The sequence below is a fragment of the Anser brachyrhynchus genome (assembly GCF_964034855.1).
Source record: "Anser brachyrhynchus genome assembly, chromosome: 2".
NCBI lineage: Eukaryota > Metazoa > Chordata > Aves > Anseriformes > Anatidae > Anser > Anser brachyrhynchus.
The window spans coordinates 69,644,909-69,663,856 of NC_137695.1; the positions used below are offsets into that span (position 1 = coordinate 69,644,909).

The 18,948-nt window shown below is 38.1% G+C and overlaps 1 protein-coding gene and 1 long non-coding RNA gene across 5 annotated transcripts in view; one reads left to right on the forward strand and one right to left on the reverse strand.

The window, feature by feature from the left end:
* The window catches only part of LOC308189331 (uncharacterized protein), a 30,684-nt gene extending 23,898 nt beyond the window's left edge, over window positions 1–6,786 (forward strand). For 3 of the 4 annotated variants that reach the window (XM_080579265.1, XM_080579263.1, XM_080579266.1), the window contains one exon: window positions 4,713–6,786. In XM_080579265.1, coding sequence (XP_080435391.1) covers window positions 4,738–5,532 — 795 coding nt within the window. In that variant the 5' untranslated portion in view covers window positions 4,713–4,737 and the 3' untranslated portion in view covers window positions 5,533–6,786. Of the gene's footprint in view, window positions 1–3,213; window positions 4,125–4,712 lie in introns of those variants that run through there. The other variant, XM_080579264.1, reaches the window with a different exon arrangement.
* A 149-nt stretch (window positions 6,787–6,935) lies between these two features.
* LOC308189334 overlaps window positions 6,936–18,948 on the reverse strand; it is a 44,146-nt gene continuing 32,133 nt past the window's right edge. Inside the window, exon 3 of the long non-coding RNA XR_013946299.1 lies at window positions 6,936–17,780. This is a non-coding gene — a long non-coding RNA (uncharacterized lncRNA). The remainder of the gene's footprint in view (window positions 17,781–18,948) is intronic.

Below are 18,948 nucleotides of genomic sequence, written 5' to 3' on the forward strand. Positions count from 1 at the left end.
TGAAAATTGTCATCAAGCCCTTCCTAGTGTTCAGGTCATTTTGGCATCTGCTCTCATGAGATTTCCAAGCTTGCAAACTCAACTCAACCTTAGTTTGAGCTATTCTTTCAGAGATTTGCACCTCTTGTGGTCAATTCTGCTGAGACTGACAGCAAACTTGCTAATTTTTGCCAGTCATGGCAGATTGTTTCACTGTTTTCTGTCTTTAACATAGTCAGCTGGAATTCCTGCACTTTGATGTTTGAAACCAGTGAACATTTCCCCACTGGTAAAATCATGTATTCACTTCACTTTTTGTCTTCAAAACTTCCAGATTATCTGCACATATGATTGCATTGCAAATGTGTGCAGATACCTAATTTCCTTCTGTCAGGCCATAGAAGGCCATTGAGATGTCCCATCGTCCCTGCCACTGAAATATGTGGAGTGCTTCCTGATATCATCAGTGGACTGCATGTGAAGCTGGGCTGCATTTATTTTGCATTTCTTTGCTAGTATGAGAGGACTGCAGAAATGACTAGGTGTGGATGAGGGTGAGAGCGGCACATGCTGAGCGATGGCAATCCCTGGCTGGCCAGCAGCCCCTCTGGGTACCGTTACCATCCAGTGTAATTCAGAGCAGCCTGTAATAACTCATGTCTGGTTTGGGTATGGAGGCAGAAGAAAGGGAGCATATGACTTTCTTCTATGATTTGCTGCCCTGTAAAAGGATTTTAAAGAATCTTTGGAGAAAAATTTAGGTCTCAGATATACACATGTGGATCTCATCGATTTCATAGGAAACCACGTGAGTTTGTACATTAACAGACAGAATATGGCTTTTGATCTTTAAGAGCAATTAATATAAAATATGGAATTACACTATTGTGTAATAGGATATTTTTTACTACTTTGTTAAAAGTATTCCCCAAACCCAAATACATAACAACATAACTTCCCAGGCCACAGTCTTGTAACTCCAATAAAATATCTCCACCAATGTTTCTCACTTTTTGATGCTGTTCATAACTGTGTTTAGCTATAAGGCCAAGCATCTTCCTGTCCTCATGACTGTCCAAGCTGGGGAATGTCCTTACAATGGAAAGAGAAAGGGAGGGTTAACTGTCACAACTATCTGCAGAGATTCTCCTGTGACCATTTATTTCCTGTCCCCGTGTGATATGTTGAGATGTGCCAGTGAGAACTAAGCCATGATCACACAAACATGCAAGCACAGAGCGCTTTGGCATATGTTTATGGACCTGCGCCTGTAAGTGGACAAGTACCTCTCATAGCTGATACTTGATGGAGGACAACGGATTAAAACCTCTGTTGGCATAAACCTTGTAGGTGTGTGCAAGACTGACAGCTTGAATGTAGATACATAGGGTTTACATCTTGAAACTTCTGTGGTCATATCTACCTTTGAATGGGTGGGAATAAAATGCAGTGAACCTCAACTGGAGGCATTCTGGCTTTCATTTTACTTAACTGAAATGCTCATTGTGCTCAGCTGACAGATGTATTCATTGTGAAATGTGAAGCAGCTTCTGCCTGTAAAGGTTCCCACAGATACTACCTAGGAAAACAAGTCCGAACTGAGCAAGAGACATCCAACATCTACCTGCAACAGATTCTCAGTTAAAACAGCAAACACTTCCAAAAGTTTCATCACCAAGTGGAATGGCACAATGTGTGTCTCACAGAAGGTACTGGCAGGTCTTCTCAGGTTTCCCATTAAACTGCTGAATTGCAAATAAGACAGCTGACCTGTAGGAGTCATTTTGTCAAGGTAGCTGTCATGGGCGGGGGGGGGGGGGGAGGGGAGGGGGGGGGGGGAGGGGAGGGGATTGTTGTATCATCTCAGAACAAGAATTTACATGTTTCAATTTGAAGTACTGTGTTCTTGTTCGTTGTTTCCCAGTCCGTCAATAGGACAAAAGGCAAATGCATCTGTTAGTCCCCTAGCCTCCTCACATTCATTCCCCCCCCTTTTATTATTATTATTTTTTTTGGAAAGCCCATAAGACTGCTCAAACATCTCAATCTTTGGCTGAAATCTAAAATGTTCGATATATATTTACTTTCAGGCAGGAACTGAATCTAGAAAAAATCCATCTGATGCTGCAGGTGAAATTTTAGAAAATTTTGAACAAAGGAAGAAATGATAAAAACAAAACATGCATGCACACTTAGCTATAAATGCCATTTGCATTTTATGGCATTTTAGCATTACATTATCTTACTGTATTTCTGTTGTTCTGAAGCTGGTAATCCAATTGACTGACTACTTCTTGATGTTAAATTTCATAGATTTCAGCTGAAGTAGTTGTATTCTATGAAAAGTCATCTAGCTCAATGAGTTTTGATTTTGTTTGTAGTTTTATTTAGTTGATTGTGTCAACTAAATTTAGCTGATTGTGTCAAATGTCACTTATCCCGTCCAGATCCACACCTATAAGAAATTAATGTTATTTTTGACTTAACAAATTTGCTATGCAAAATGGCTTTTTCATTCCTCCCCCTTCAAAGATCAACACTACCTGTAAAACTTTTGCCTTGTAAAAATTTAAGCTGTACAGCAATTAAAAAACAAAAGAAAAAACAATCTCTGCTCTATCATGCCCCGTTAGACTATTAGAAAATAGTTATTTTTGCAGCAAACTGCTGTAAAGTTAGAAGTGAAAAACAATATTATCACTGTTAGAAATGTAGCTGAAGACAATGTACTACCTAGCACTCATCTGCTATCCTCTTTGTAGATGGAAGATATGCTTGCAGTGCTTTGGAGAGAAGAGCACCCAAAGCTAAAAGACCATGTACAATGCTGTATTATAATGATCCTTCATGGAGTATAATAAAGTAAAATCCCTAGTATCTTAATTCTATATTCTTCAATTACCCCGACTCATGATTCAGATAAATGAGAATTGGTGAGATATAACCTTGCAGTTTATTGACTCACTGTATATTAATCTCTTCCTATTATTAATTATATAATCTACAGCATGATCTGGCACATAAACACAGCAGGTTTAGTTATTTCACCAATTCAATACTATATCTCTCTCTATATATAAATTCACAATGAACCTGTGTTCAATTTGACCTTGGGGTATAAATCTGAATTTGTTAGCTAGAGTTCAGATGTTCAAGATTAGAATTATATGCCATTTACCATTTAACAGATTAATCAGAAAGAAGGATCTCCAATACAAATGAAAAACTAAAAAAAAAAAAAAAAAAAAAGGTCATCTTTATTGTAGCATACGTAGCAGTGGAGACAATATCTACCTTCACTCTTTCCCAGCTCTGGGAAGATTTTGCGTGGTATTTTGTATTGGTTCTTTTATTCATATTATCAGAATGGAGTAGAGAAAGCCTTGGAGCAACTTCATCTCTGTAGATGCAGATAGACAATTTTTGAATTTTTTCTCTGGCATTACAACTGAGAGAGGATGCTGAAGGTAGCTTTTCTAAACATCAAAGGTGTGGATAAAGTCTGCTGTTCTCTTGGATACTTGAGTTGGATGCGGAGCTTTTTCTTAAAGATTAGGCAAGCGTAGTTAAATACGGGTGTACATTAGACAGTTAAATCTGCAGCTTCTGACTGCCTTTATGCTTAGCATTCAGTTGGCACTGAAAGTTTGTTTCACTTTTGTTTCATACATCTAAAGTTTATCTAAGCTTGTTCTCTCTGAAGAAAAACATGTATACACTGGAGTCCAGAATGCCTCACCCTCTTTTTGGTGCTCTATTTGCTCCTTGCTGACTGACAGGAATAGGATGGGCCATATATATTTTCCCCCTGTAGATTGAGCGGATCAGGTGTGTTTGCTTTTGAATCTGAAAAGTAGTGTCATCCAATCTTTATTTTCATTTTGATGCTCAAAGGTGACATAAAGCTGGATGCCAGGGAAGAACATCTTCTTAGTAAGGAAGGAAAAAAAAAAAAAAGCCAACCCTGCACTTCTCAGTGATTGGGATTCACTGTGTTGTTGCTGGGTGGAACTGAGTAATGCTGTTGTTGCTCCTGCTTCTGCACAGTGATGTTTCTGTTCCAGTTTTTGCTGACTCATATTCAAGAAAACACGATGCACAGACACAATGCACTGTAACTCTTATTCTTTCCCCCACTAACCTCGGTGAGTATTTTTTTTTCCTGTCTATAGCTAGCATTGTACTAATATAGCTCTACTGTTAGAATTAATAGGAGGGGAAAAGGCAATCTTGTAAACAAACTGCTAGCAGACAGATTGATCTAAGAGAGGGCATTTAAATGCAACCTGCTGTTTGTGGTACATCTACCTCTCTTTAGAGCTGATCAATCCTGATAACTTGCCCGTCTCTACAAACTACACTTGCTAGAGCTGTGTTCTTAAATGGGAGAAGTGCTTACAATACCCATTTACAGCTGTATTCTCTTTAATTAGTCAGCACAGCCAGTGCTGCAGGGGTAGATCACTATGCTTTAAAGATTTGAGAATGTTAATAGTACAGTATATCATTTTAATTATTATTGGATTAATGTTGTGTCTCGAAGAACATCCAATGCAAATCACAAGAAATGGCCTGAAGTGACTCAAGGGTTGTGCTTTATTAGAAAACTAATAGGTCCATTGGTTAAATACAAGGACAGGTTCTTTTTTCAAATGTTACTCTGCACTGGGCTGCTGTGTGCATGCATGTGTGTATGTGGAAATGAAATCCTCTCGCTTTCACTTTGTTCACAGAAAGTTTCTGTAGCTCATGCAATAAATGGCTGAGAAAGCAGATGTAATACCAAGAGATGAAAAGGAGATCCAAAATAACAGTGAGGAAGACCCATTTCCCACTTGTGATGTTGTAACAGCATCCCCTGGTTGCCCTGCCAATCTGTTTTTGGCCAGCCTTAATGAAGACAAGGGAAGTTCAGTGGTGCCAGAAAGACTGTCTGTCCTCTCTAGCAAGGCTGTGGCCCAAGCAAAAGCCCTTGCTGGCCCAGAGATCATCAGTGGCAGCCAGGCACAGAGCAGGGCCTCTGGGTTGGCAAAGTACCAGCTGACAGCTGTAAATGCACCAGCAGAGGGCTCCTCGTACCCCTTGGCAGTCTGTAAACCTGTGGACATTACTTTACTGTGCTCCAAAAGCCTCTGCTGCGACTGCAACCAGGATTTGGAGGTACCACATCCCCCTGAGGTGTCCAAGGTGGCTGGTGAGCCCTCCAAGGCAGTGAAGAACCTTGGGTGCTGCCACATGCAGGGTGCCAGCACACAGTATGCGGGGAGCAGCACTAAGGGCGTTGTGGCCCCTTGCAGTCTGCGCCTGGCCATTTGGATGAAGACCACAAAAGTAACGAAGACTTTAGAAAATAAGAAAAAGGAAGAAAAGGAGAAGTACTGGCTACAGCTAGCTATGTACCGAAGACTTCTACTGTTGCGTTCGATCAGGAGCTTGCACAAGCAGCTGGAGCAGCAGCAGGCCAGGTTGCAGGAATGTTATGGCATGGTAATAAATATCAAGAAAGAAGTGTTGAAACACATTCACTCAGCCTCGCCCTCACCTTCTCCATAATCATGTTGCTGCATGTAGAAATGAGCTTTGTAATGCCACTGGAGCCATCAGTAAGCTTGCATGCCATAAGGTGGTGTCCTCCTAGCCAAGAGTATGTGCCCACGTGTGTGGAGAACAGAAGCAGAAACAGCAGAACAAGAGAAAGGGGAAGGTAAAGCATTGGCCCCTGAATTTTTCTGCAGGAAGCTGGAATAAGATTGTATCCGTGCAAGGTGATGGCTGATGCACACTTGAGGTCTTAAGCTGAAGCAGGATATAAAAAGTAAATAAATGTATTAAAAAAGAAAAAAAAAATGGGAACCAAGTCTGACACGTGATCAGTAAAGGTGATCTGATGCCAAAGCTGCAGCCCGTTAAATATGTGATATGGCAAATCACCCTTGGACTTTCAGCATTAAAGGAACTTCAGCAGAATTGTTTTTTTGTCTCCTCAAGGATACCCAAGCCTAGAAAGCCAGGATATTTGAAGAACTTAAGCTCAGGCTTGATATCTACCCAGCTGCCTGTTTTTCACAAAACTGCTAAGGCCATTTTATGCTTCTGACCTCTACCCTCCTACAAAATTTATCTTGACCAGAAATTATTGCAGGAAGGTAGAACACTCAAATACATGTACAGAGAAGCAGCACAATTGCCTAAGCCTTATTTCCTTAGGAAAGCAAGCTAGAAACAAAGGCTTTATAATCTGACGTTATGTTAGAAGCCCAGACTGTCAGTGCCAGGGGAATGTTCAAGGTCTGCACAATTAGTAATCTGCTGCTAACTCCCAATGGCGCTAGTGTCTGCAAATCAAGCATATTTCGTGCCTTACTGCTGTCATTTAATGGAAGTTGGTTACAATTAGCACTTTTTATCCAGGTGTATTAGACACTTGGAAAACCCTAGAGCAGTTTCTCCAATTGCAAGGTTAGGATGCCTGCAGGAAATTTGATGTCAGTAAGTAACAAACACACACAGGGAAAATTAAAGAAGAAAGATACAACTTGTTTGTTTGTTTGTTTGTATGCATTAAAAAGGCAATCTGTGTCCCTATTATTGAACAGCAAATTGAATAGTTGAATGTGCTGGTTTAGAATCTGAAGCAAAAATGTTTTGAGAACAAAAGACATTGGAAAAACTTCCTCTTCTGGGACTTAAAGTGGTATGGAAAATTCTCTTTTTCTTCACATATGCAATTCTGATGATGCCACCTTTTCTTTTACCCTGTTGTTTGTTAGGAATGTTTTGGTAGGTGAGCAAATTTTTTTTTTTTTTTTTAATCTATTCCTTACATGAAAAGGCAAGTCTATTATTAGAGGTCATATTCTTCTGTGAATAGTATGCTATATATCGGAAACTTTTTCTTCCTGTCTTTTTTGTGTGCTAATAGGGGGAGGATGTGTGTGTGTTTGTGTATGCACATATACCTATATACAAGTGGTCGTGAAAGGTTGGCACTTCATTTCCTGTAGTAGAAGCAGGAATAATCTCTCAAAATAATCTCTGCTGTCTATGAGGAGCTGGTTGATTAGATTCACATGCGCACATCTGTGAGCAAGGTATTGAAGTAATTCAACAATTGAAGTACAGCACAACATTGTCATTGTTCCATCTTTGTATTTCCTTGCACCCAAAATTATGGAAGCCCCCTGGGTATGTGCAACATTAGATGGGCTTATTTATCTCCTTGGGCCTTTGCATAGTCTCTTACACAGCACGAGCCTGGAATTTTGTATGCAGAATTACCATAGAAACATCGTTGGCATCAAGGAGATATTTGAAGAAGCATTCTGTACTGCCTCATTTCGGGGATTTAGGTTGCGAGGGACCTTTAGTGGGCTGCAAAAATGAAAGCTGGGGATCTATGTGACTGGGAGACATTACTCCTGTGTTCTGAACCCGCCCAGCTCTCAGCTCAGTCTTGGGAAGGCTGTTCTCTGTCAGTAATGCAGGTTTACCAAAGAATACTTAAATACTAAATTCAGCTCAGAAGTAATTTGTTCTGCCCTCCAGGAAAGAAAGATGATCATGGCCAAGAGGGATGTGCAAAGATTTTGTTTGGTTTTTTGTTTTAAATGCTTGAACTAAAAAAAAAAATAAAAATAAATAAATTCATTGGTTAAGAGTGAAAGAAACCAAACACAAGCAGACCACTATTAGGTTGTGTCTCCTGGGGAAAGAAGTGTTGGAGAAGGGGCACATCTCTCAAAACTAAATAAATGCAAAACTACTAAATTCTGAAATCAAGTGTCGGATTGTTCCCATTAGGAAGAAGATTGAAAGATGTATTTTGACATAAATTGTGTCTGAAGAAGAATTAATAAATTTTATTTCTTCTGAATTAAATTCAACTTGGCTAATACTATCATGTCATTGAACTTTCTGTATGAGAACAAAAGATAAAGTAGCTATTTTACCTCAGTAGCTGCTGTAGTATTGCCCTATCCATTGCTATATGCTGCTATCTATACCTATAATGACAATTGTTTTAAAGGTGACTTGAAAAACATTGAAAGATATTGCTCACACAAAACACAGTGCAGCAATAGTTGAGTTGTCAACCTGTACAACTGTAAGTGCTTTGTGACAATCTTTGTTTTGTACAACACCTCTGATAAGATTTCTTGATCCTTATTAGAATCAGTAGATGCTTCTGCACTGTGAATACTAAATGCCAAGAGATCTGTGCATGAGCAATGCTGTCTGATAGCTGGCATGAAAATGAAGCCAAGATCTGTTCTGTGTATGCATGGTCTTTCAAGTAGTGTTTTATGGATATGTGCAAAATAAATGTTAATCGATGAAATAAGAACACTTGTCTTTGCAACAATTTGCTGTTTAGCTGGTGGTGTTAGTGTGGCTACTAATAATTGGGGTTGGGCAAACCAATTGAAAGTTATGTGATTTTTAAATAAGCATATTTTACAAGCTTGGAAAATGTGGCTTAACAGCTATGCTCTTCTATATGTTTTCTATATGTTATATTTCTATATGTTATGTCTATATTTTTTCTATATGTTAGCAGCTGGAATGAAATGGGAAAGTGCCATCATGAGTAACCCATGGAGATGTTCTCAGACAGACCAGAAAAAGTTACAAGCTCAGGTTTAATAAAAATGTCCTTTCAATTATTTAAATGTCCTTTTATGGTTAAGAGGTTTGGTAGTTTGGATAAGGTTCAACTAAAATTTCTTAAACTATATTTTTATCTGAACCCAAACCACATGAATTTAGTTCTGATCAGAGGTATAAGCTTGAGCTACTGGAATTTCTTATATGTACATAAGAACTGGCAGGTTTCAAGTAATAGTGACTAATTAATTTCAGTAGGGTCTTTCTCCCCATTATCTTACTGCGTGTCAGAGCATGTTGAGCTAACAATCTCAAAGAAAATCTATTACCCAACAGGTTGTTACCTACTTCTACAGCAGAGGTTGAATATAAATGACACTGCCTGAGCCATAAGGTCCCACTGATTAACTAATTGCTTAGCAAGCCTCATATGGCAGAAAGTAAGTGTGTTTATTGTGGAAGAATGAGATATTTAAAAGGTGCTGGCACCCTCAGAGTCATTGCTATCACTAAAGAAGATGTAGCTTTTGGCAAAAACAAAACAAAACAAAAACAAAACAAAAACAAACAAAAAAAACTAGATCTTTAAGAACAGAATGGAATTATAAACAATTAGTGGCAGAATGCATTACTGACAGTTCTTTAATGCAAAGACTTTTGCTTTGCACCTCTGGTATTTTGGGTGCTGACCTGGAGACTGGTCAGAGCTGTGACTTTTTCTGTTTCTGTTGTTGATGGCTATGAATCTGTCAAGATAAAAAAGCCAATTTTATTCACTTGTTACCTCTTGTGATGGAGCATCATGTTGTGTGAAGGATTAGCTCACTTCCTTCTTCCTGAGATTTTGTATCTATCAGATTACTTAATTAGAACAGTGATGATCTTACCTATTTATAGCAAATTTATGATATTGTCGTGAACTTGCGAGCTGTGCATTACTAAATCCAGATCATCTGGTATTGTTCTTGGAGTGAGAAAATTATTGACTCTGGGCATGGCATTAACTATAAAAAGATTTAAAGATGAGGATGTTTAAATCTCCATGTGGCTGATGAGTAGACTGGAGGGGAAACTAGATTATAAATGTTGTGGAGTTCATATTCTGCTTATGACTGTTGAAAGCAGTGCAGTAACATAATAGTATATTTGGAATATGCGAATAGGACCCTGCTCTGAATGTACGGGGTGGGGAGTAAATTTTCTTCAACATCAAAGCTCAGAGATTCAGATAAATATGATAGCCAAATATCTGCAAGGTGGATGGAGAATGGAAGTGAATGGGACTACAAGGAAAAATATTTCAGTTTGATTCTTGTGCAGCATGGGGAATGGTATACTGGAAGGTTTCTTGCTCTGAGGAAGTGCTTTTTCTTTTTTATACCTGAAACAACTATTTTGGAGCCAAATGTGTACTATGGTGAGTTGTGTACTTGCAGTGCACAGGAATCAATGCCCATCTCAGAAGATGACTGACAGTAATTACTGTTTCTGAAATTCACATATATGCCACTTACCCCAGTCAACCTAGCTTTTGCCTAATCTGAAACGTGTTGAAGTAAGGTGTCCTGCTGGCTTTCGCTAACAGTTGAATGCAGCCCAGATCTTTGAGGTGGTGCACCGTGTTCAACTCACTTCTCAGGTTTGATACATTTCTCTCCTTTTGTCTTAAAACATTATACTTTTTTTTTTTTTTGATTTCTTTGTCATCCTGGCAAAAGATTTGGAAGAAGAAAAGGGTCTTCCTATCAGTTCCTTGCGCTGTTGAAGAAAGTTGCAGGTAGTTGTTTAGTCTTAATGAAAACTTGTAGCAGGGAAAATGGCCCTGTGAAAACACTTCTGAAGAGTTTACCAAAACTTTTGGAAAATAACAGGAGCTCCTACAGAAATAAAACTACATCTGAAAACAAGTTTCCCTAATTGCACTGATCATCTTCTCACAAAATTTTAGTCAAGTTTCCAAAGCCAAAAGTGTTGCCTTCATCTCTGACAAATGAAGTCTCTAAGTCTGCAGCCCAAAGTGACTTCTGTGTGCAGGAGAGGCAATGAATTCTTGAGAATCTCAATAAAAGTTACAGTCTCCCTTTGATGGGTGGGGGTTGGAGAGGAAAGGGAATGTGTGACCATTCATCACAGCTCCAGGCTTATTAGTACCCAGGAACTTTCTGCTCTAAATGACAAAGTTTCACTGTCGCCAAAGAGAAATTGCTGCTGACCTTAGACCTCTTTTTTGGAAAGTAAAATAATGCAGCACAGGAGCAGAGTTTGATATTTGACCGAATTCTACACAATTATCATGCATGTGTATATAATAAAATTAATTCTGTGTCTCTGCATTGTAGCCTCTGGCAAGCAGCATACAATCAGTTTTGTATGTATAATAGATCACAGAGTTGTTCATGAATAATACAAATGCATTGAGCAGATACTGGTGAGTGAGGATGTTTGTCTTTGCATGGAATCGAAGTGAACATGTAATATTGTGATAATATATATTTGATGAATTCAGGTCTGACTTGCCTTTGCCATAGCCTGCTAATTCCCCGACAAGGGTTGCCACAATAATTGAGTTTCCAATAACATTATGATTATTTCCACATGATAATTTAATTGTAGGTATTTTTTAATATTGTAATAATGTAGATTTGTGATTATTATGCATTTGCATGCAGATTTTTATGGTGACTTGGAGCACATCCCTACATTTATAACTTAATTTCCTATATTATTGCATATATATTTTGGGATGAACTCATTAATGCAAATGAAAGAAAGGTCTTTTTAGTTGTTTTGCCTTTATTATAAATGGCTGAAAGCTTTGCTCATTTTTTTAGACCAGTCTAAACAAGTGAATAAACAAAAAGACAACTGTAATTCATGGATGGATTAATTTAAAATAATAATATAATTACAAATCATGGCAGATTTGTCTGAGGTAATTGGGCTGCAGACTGGTACAAATTTGTCTTTTCTGAAGCGAAACTTGTTTAGATGAATCACCAAGTTTCACAGGGGCTGTTTTCCATTTTTCTAGTTTCCCTATATAAGGTATTGGCAAAGTAACATTGGCTCAGAATTTATGGGTGTTTGTATGAGTGGGCATAACAGGGATGCCTGAATATCTGGACCTAACTAGGTATTGTTTTAGCAAGCAGTATGCCCAGAAAGAATAGAATTGGATATAGGGAGTCATGACACTAGCTGTGCTTTTAACTGTTTTTTGTCTGCTTTGGGAAGAGGCTGTTTGCCTGCCTGCTAATAGCCTTCAAGCTGCATTAGATCCTTGCTGAGACTCCGTGGGGCAAAGGGAGATGGACCTTTCCCAAGAAACAAACTCCATTCTCATTAATTGGAGCAGACACTCATATCATTCTGTTAGCATCCTACTTCAGATAAGAGAGAACTTTTCCAGTCATATCTAAAATTATTTTTTAGCAAAATACTACTGTTTTGAAGATAAATTTTCCAGAGGTAGTGCAATGATGCTTGTGTGTTGTTCCTTCAACTACATGTACTTGAGAAAAAACAGAAATGAACATCTCTGCTGCTTTTCATCTGTAAAACCTCAGCTCCTCAAACTGAACCCTGGAGTCAAAACAGAGGCAGAGTTCTTGGTCTCCTCCAGGTTATCAGTAGCTGGTAGGATGTTTTTCCATTGCCTGCACAGCAGGCACATGCAATAGGAGCTTGGAAAGAAGACTTGTTCCAAAATTTCAGGCATGGTGGTCAGAAACTATGGACTGAAAAATATAATTTACAGCTATCCTTTTGCATCATTCTTCAGTGCATGCAGATTTTGTTAGTTTCATTGTACTGAGGTGCCTACTTCTACTTTGGATGCATTCTTCTAAATTAGCAATACACGAGACACAATGAGATTAAGACCCTTCCCTTTCTTTTTTCCTCACTCTGTGGACTTAAGTTTTTAACATTAAAAAAATAATAATAAAAAAAAAAAGAATACCTAGGCAGCACAGAGAGCAGCTACACAGAGGTTAGGACTTGACAGAGCTCAGTTCTTTTCCTACCTTTACCTGTTGGGTTTTGAACTTTAATGTGAAGTCCCCCAGCCTCTGTTAGTTTTGTTTCTCATTAGATTAAAAAAAAAAAAAAAGGCAGCTGAATTTGGGCCAGAGACTGAAATATGCAATTCCTTGATGGCCAGGATCCTTTCCTAAGGAGGGCAGGGGGCATTCAATTCAACAGGATTCACTAGAGGATGTTTTTGCATCCAAGCGCCAGTCAGTAGGGTGAAGGGTAAAATGCCTCTCCCTGCTCCTACATTGTGACTTGAGTACAGTTGTTTCCTTTGCTTTGGTCTCAGTACTTGAGAAGGAAGTGTTTAGAGTCAGGTCAGTTGGAAGGCTTCTTTTCACACAAAATTGTTTGGTTCTGTTTTGTTACCTCAGTTGAGGAGAACAACAACAAATCATATTTGGTTTTCCCGCAACTGTTTTTTCCATATGTAGTTGTCTTTGAAGCAGTGGGACCATATCACTTCTGCGTGAGGCAAAGGTATACTCTTGTGTGCACAGACTGACATTTTCCAACCTATTTTATTGAAAGCATTCTTCAAAAATCATTTAAGTGAGGAGGTATTTATGTATTGCCCATTGTCTCTACTGCTTGAAAATACATGATTCATGTCCATTAGTTGTTCTTCTCATAATGGGGAAGGTTTATTGTCCATAATCCTGGAGGTCTCCCATGTGTCAAATGACCACTGATTGCATTGGAAAAGAATGCTTCAGTGACAGCAGGAAGCCCCTGGGCTGAAAGAAGTGTCCCTTGTCCCTGAGCAATAACCTGTACAGATGATTGAGACTTGTTGATAGACCTCCATGGAAGTCTTGTCCAGTGGTCTGGGTTTAGCAGTGTCTGACTCAGTGAAGGACCCTTCTGTGCAGGATGTTTGAACTTGATTTGTTACTCTTGTCAAGGAGGGCATAAAGGTAGGCAAAAACTGAACATGCCTTGATGCCCTGGCAGATGCAGATTTACAACAACTTCTGTCTTGGAGGGGAGAAGGGAGCTAGAATTTACAAAATACAATAACTGAGTAATTTCTTTATCACTGAGACCTTTAAGAAATCAGTGATATGTCTCCTGAGAGATCAGGGGTGTCACTTCACATCCTCAGGGTGCCAAATGGCATAAAAGACTCACTTTGAAACTACTGCTCTGTGATAAGCTCCAACTCCCAAGGAATGCATTTTGTGTACATTTTGTTGTATATGATGACAAGCTGAAAGGGCAATGAAACTGTTAAGGGAATGCTGCATGTCTAAAAAGACCTTATTTTTCTTTTAACCAATAAATGAGAGAGAGTCTTTCAGAAAAGCAGTTAAAATAATATCATTTAAATGTAACAAGTGAATAAAATACTAGAGAGAATTCACCTGTCAGATGAAGAAATTTAAAACATGAGGTGTTCTGTGTAACATACATTTCAAATTGGACCATTTTCCCAGTAAAGTAAGAGACCTCTTCAAAAAGCTTTTAAAATAGTTGATATATATACAAAATTTTAAAGCTGACACAACTAGCATAATGGAAACAATTATTTAAAACAGTGGATTTGAAGGATAAAACATAAAATGTACTTATGTCATGTAGTCATTCTTTACAATATATGAGATGCTGTGAGATTTTTACAAGATCAAAATTGTGAAACTCTGGGAATTTTTCAGCAATGGTGATTTTATAATAGATTTTGTAAATGTTAATTACTCATATAAAACAAACATACAAAAACCAAAAACCAAAACAAACAAATAAAAAAACCAAAACCGCTAAGATGTCTACAGTGATAACAGTCTTTTGAAATTAAGCTAAAAAAGAGCCATGTTCTCTTCAACAAAATTCCGTGTGGACATATTCAAAAATTTTGGGCCCATATTCCAGTAGAAATACTTCTAGCCACAAAATGTATTTAAATGTATGTGAGTGCTTTCTTTAGTCTCTAATGTAAAAGTAGCTGCCTTCTGTAAACATAAAACAGAATTAAATTTGAGGCTATGAAATCCCAGTCAATAAGGTGGCAAAGCAGTTCAGCAAATGTGTTTTAGATGAACTTTAAATGCAAAATTCAAATTGTACAAATAACTTATTTGATGTTATTCTGAAATAAACAAGAACTCGTAAGAAAAGTGAATTGGATAGAAGAGGATAGTTATATCTTCTATTACCTCAGTACTGGACATCAATCACTGTCAGTTAATTATCATTAAGATTGCATAAAAAAAGGCCCCTGTGGGAACTGGATAGTCTGTGAGGTTCGTTCTTTCATTAAAAACAAGAAAAACAATACACGCCTTCTTTGGTATTTTTTTCATTTGAGCCTTTTTATATACAAGGAGATGATGTGAGGAAGGTGAATCTTGAAATGCATAATTGTGCTGGGAGTTACCATTATGCATTGCAGACAGGGTGATAGAACAAAGGATTCAAAATTAAAGTAGTTGTTTGTCAGAAAGCTTAAAGATTATTTTTTTTTAACTAAAAAACAACAACAAAACATCCAGTAGCACTGTCCTTTCTAAGGTTCAAAACTTGCGATTTTTTTTTTTAATAAATTCTAACTTCTTAATTAACTGGGCTTTTTTCAAGCCTCCAGGGTTTATACTTTTCTGTGCAGCATGCAGTTTGGAAACTTCAGCTTTAGAAAAGGGATAAAAGCTAAAGCACTCCAAAAGGTGATTATTCCAAAGAACATTAACCATGGTGAAATTTGGTGTGAGTTGCAAAGTCAGAAACTTCACAGCTTATGAGCTAACTTAGGGATTTGTGCACTTAGCTGCTTAATGCTGGCAGGAACAGGAATGTAGTACTGGACAGCAGCAGCTACTATTATTTCCAGGATATTTCCCTGCACTTCCCTGCACTCTTGAACAACCCTTCACACTCTTTGCAGTGCATGGGTTCATTGATAGTGCTCATCAGCATCACAAACCAGGGCTGGTACTTGATTTCTTCACAACTTCTGCCTTTGATATGAAGATGGTTTTAGGTCAGCTCATGTTTGCTTATCCTGCAGATCATGAGGTTCTCATGGCCAAGATCTCTTTCTGCAGAAAGTTACAGATTAGAATAAGCCATTATGATCTTTCGTGTTTCCGAGTAATTATCACAGGAAAAATATGAGTTACAGAAATATTTTATACTGATGGGATTTTTTTTTTTTTAAGTGAGGCTTCCTTTTTTTTCCCCTCCTGTCATATGACAGCAGAAGTACGTTATGCACAAGAACAACTTAAAGGCTGAAGCCTTCAGGACCAAAGACCTCTCTGTTCAGTAAAAAATAGATTGAAAATACTTGTATTGTGAAATAGCTATTTTTTTGGCCAACTGCCCAAATAAACCTAAAAGCCAAAATAAACCCAAATAAAACTAATAAACTTTAAAACAAAACAAAGCCTTAAGCACTGGCGGTCAATGGATTCTATGGGAAGGTTTGAATGACTTAAACTAGATTAGAGCTGCATCATTTAGGATTCTTCAGGCTGAAGTCAGCCCATCAGGACAATTCATCTGCTCCTTGTCCTCTTTCTCCTGGGAAGGCCTTTTTGCCTGCATGTGTCCAGTCTGCAGGCAGTACTTAGTGTATGATGGGCAGCTAGGTGGTCACAAGGTGGAGATGGAGATGTGTGTTAAGATCAGGTAACTTAAACTGTGTATGCTTCCCATTTTTCTTTGTTGGGTATTTGCTGATGTGACAGGGAAGATTGTACTTTGGATACAATCTCATCAATGGAACTAAGTTCTACTCTTCTATGTTTGCTCTCTGTCATGTGTTGAGTTTCTTCATTCTTATTTGGCTGTGCTATTTGAAAAAGAAGATCCTCCAGTGCCAATTTTATTTTGCAAGGGTTGGGTCAATGTTAGCATGTCTGTAAAGTAGTTGAAGGGAGAATTAAAAACCAGAGCAGGAAGGGACAGTGCATCTCAAAAGAAAACTAAAATGGAAACCCTAACCTCTTCTAATTTACATATGGTGACATTTTGCAGAAATATTGTAACATTAGCAGTGGCATAATGAAATTCTGCCTATCAGCCATGGAAGGAATAATGTTACTGTAAAGGTAACCTGTTCACAGTTTGTTATCAAGAAAATATTCATGCCAAGAAACATACATTTACCAATGAGTGTTAAGAACAGTATTTTTTTTCCTTATATTTTTTCCTCATGGGCTATCCATCTTCCCCTCCAGATTTACTGCATGATCACTCCCTTTACATGCTAATTACGTGCAGCTCTGGTGAATTTGTTAGTAGTGACACTTCGGGCACCCGGTGGGACTGCAACTCATTATGTGGCAATGTCCAGATATATCAGATATTATTAGCTGTCATTAATCTGCTGTGGAAACATTGAGTGCACAGCCAGGAGAGAGACCAGGAAATAGAGTAAAAATGAAGTCTGCAACTGCCCTGGCCCCCAAGAGGTCAGAGGGCAAATCAGCAGGGGAGAAGAATACACCTTAAAATGGCCAGTGCTTAACAGCAGACTTTTAACCCATGGTAAGCCAATATTTCTCAGAATAGGAAAGACAAAAAGAAACGATCCTGTTTGTAATGTCTCTATGGTTGTGCTTTACTGGAGCAAGCAGGAATATGTTCTCTCAGACTAGTGCTTTCTCAAAGGGATGTTGTACAACTGCATCTCAGAGAGAAAAGAAGTATGTGAAGAGGAGGCATAGTAAGCAAAAGACAGTATCTGCCTCAATGTGGCTAGTGCCAAAGCACAAGGCTTTGAAATGATGCATGTGTAACTCAGAATAGGATTAGGCCCACTCTCCATTTGAACGTCATGTTTTATAGAATCAGGCTTGGCAGCAGAGAGAATCCTGCAGGAATTGAGAGCTTGCTCTTACTATTCATCTAGTACTGGAATTCACCTGTCTGTGAGCACTGGGCTGACCAGCATTTGCTACGCAGCTTAAGAACAGAAATTACAATAGGGTTCACTTTTGGCATCAATTCTGAAGAACAGTCACTTGTAAGAGTTATGCATATCTTTATTAATTGCATTGCTTGGGTAGCAGAAGCAAAAAAAAAAAAAAAAAAAGTTTCTTCCCAAAGAGCTCCATAGTATTTTCAGTCTCCAAACTGACTTGTACAATATGGCCTAGAACTTCAGGAAGTCATATCTTCGTTCTTTAAACCAGGTGAGCTTTAAGACAAGTGATGTCATCTCTGGTCTGAAATAAAAACAGAAAACACTGAAGTACTGTCTGGAAATCTGAGTTTGGTGATATATTAATGAGGTAGATGATTTTCAGAGCAGGAGAAAGGTAAGCGGTTGGTTAGTCTGCATGCAACTTTAAAATTTGGGTGTTACTGACCTTAATATAAAAGTCAACAGTGAGATAGGGGGATTCAAAGTAGGAAAAATTAAGATTTATCAACAAAAGTAAAAAATGATCATTCCAGTATAGCAAGGACCCATGCTCCTTTATCTAGAGGTTGCAGTGCTCCTGTTGGCAGGTTTAAGCATACTTAAAGGAATAAAAAACTCTTAAAATTCTTCAACATGTGATTGTTGTGAGAAGCTGGAGTAAACTTCTTCATAAAGCTGCTTGGAAATTTCCAAGGAAATTCCAAATCCTGACAAAATTTGGGAAGTAATGATTTAACTCCAATTAAAGGGGTTGACTCTAATGTTTTGCAGTCTTAGACTGTGACCTTTTGCGTGATCTAATCTTGTCTTAATGAGGCTAATAACAGATTAAAAAAAAAAGCTTGATGCTTGATGTTTTATTTATGGACCTATCTTCCATTAGGCACACTCTGATAAACCTATATAAAAACAACCATGGTGCCCTCTGTTATAGGTTGTCTTAAATTCTGCACGATCCTGTGAAAAAGAAAACAGTGTTAGTATTTGGTCAAATGGCTCCCCTTAATAGTTCCTAAACTAATAGTCATTCATGACCTCAGATTCTAGGAAAAGATTTAGAAGTCATTTTGGTGGCATTGTGGGCTTTGTGGAAATACAAGCGTTATGGAGTACAGTGTTAGCCATGGGGCAGGTGGCAAGTACCCAGGGAAATAAACAAGAAGCAGTTTTATCATTGGTCTTGGGACCTTTGCAATTTTGGTGTAACAGAAGAGTTTGTTTATTTTTATCTGAGAGCAATGCAACATCAAAGAAGAGTTACAGTCTAATGGTGTTAATGTGGGAAAAAAATCACTAAAGTCATTCTGAGTGCAGTATGAATATATTCAGTAGGCCAGTAATAGGTTCTTTTATAGTCTTATTCTAGTGTTTATGAAATTTTACAAATGTGGCATGCCTTGCCTTTTTTCCAGGGGAGAGGAATAAAAATGCATTCCGGTTTCTTTTTCCTTTGAGTGCTTTGAAGAACT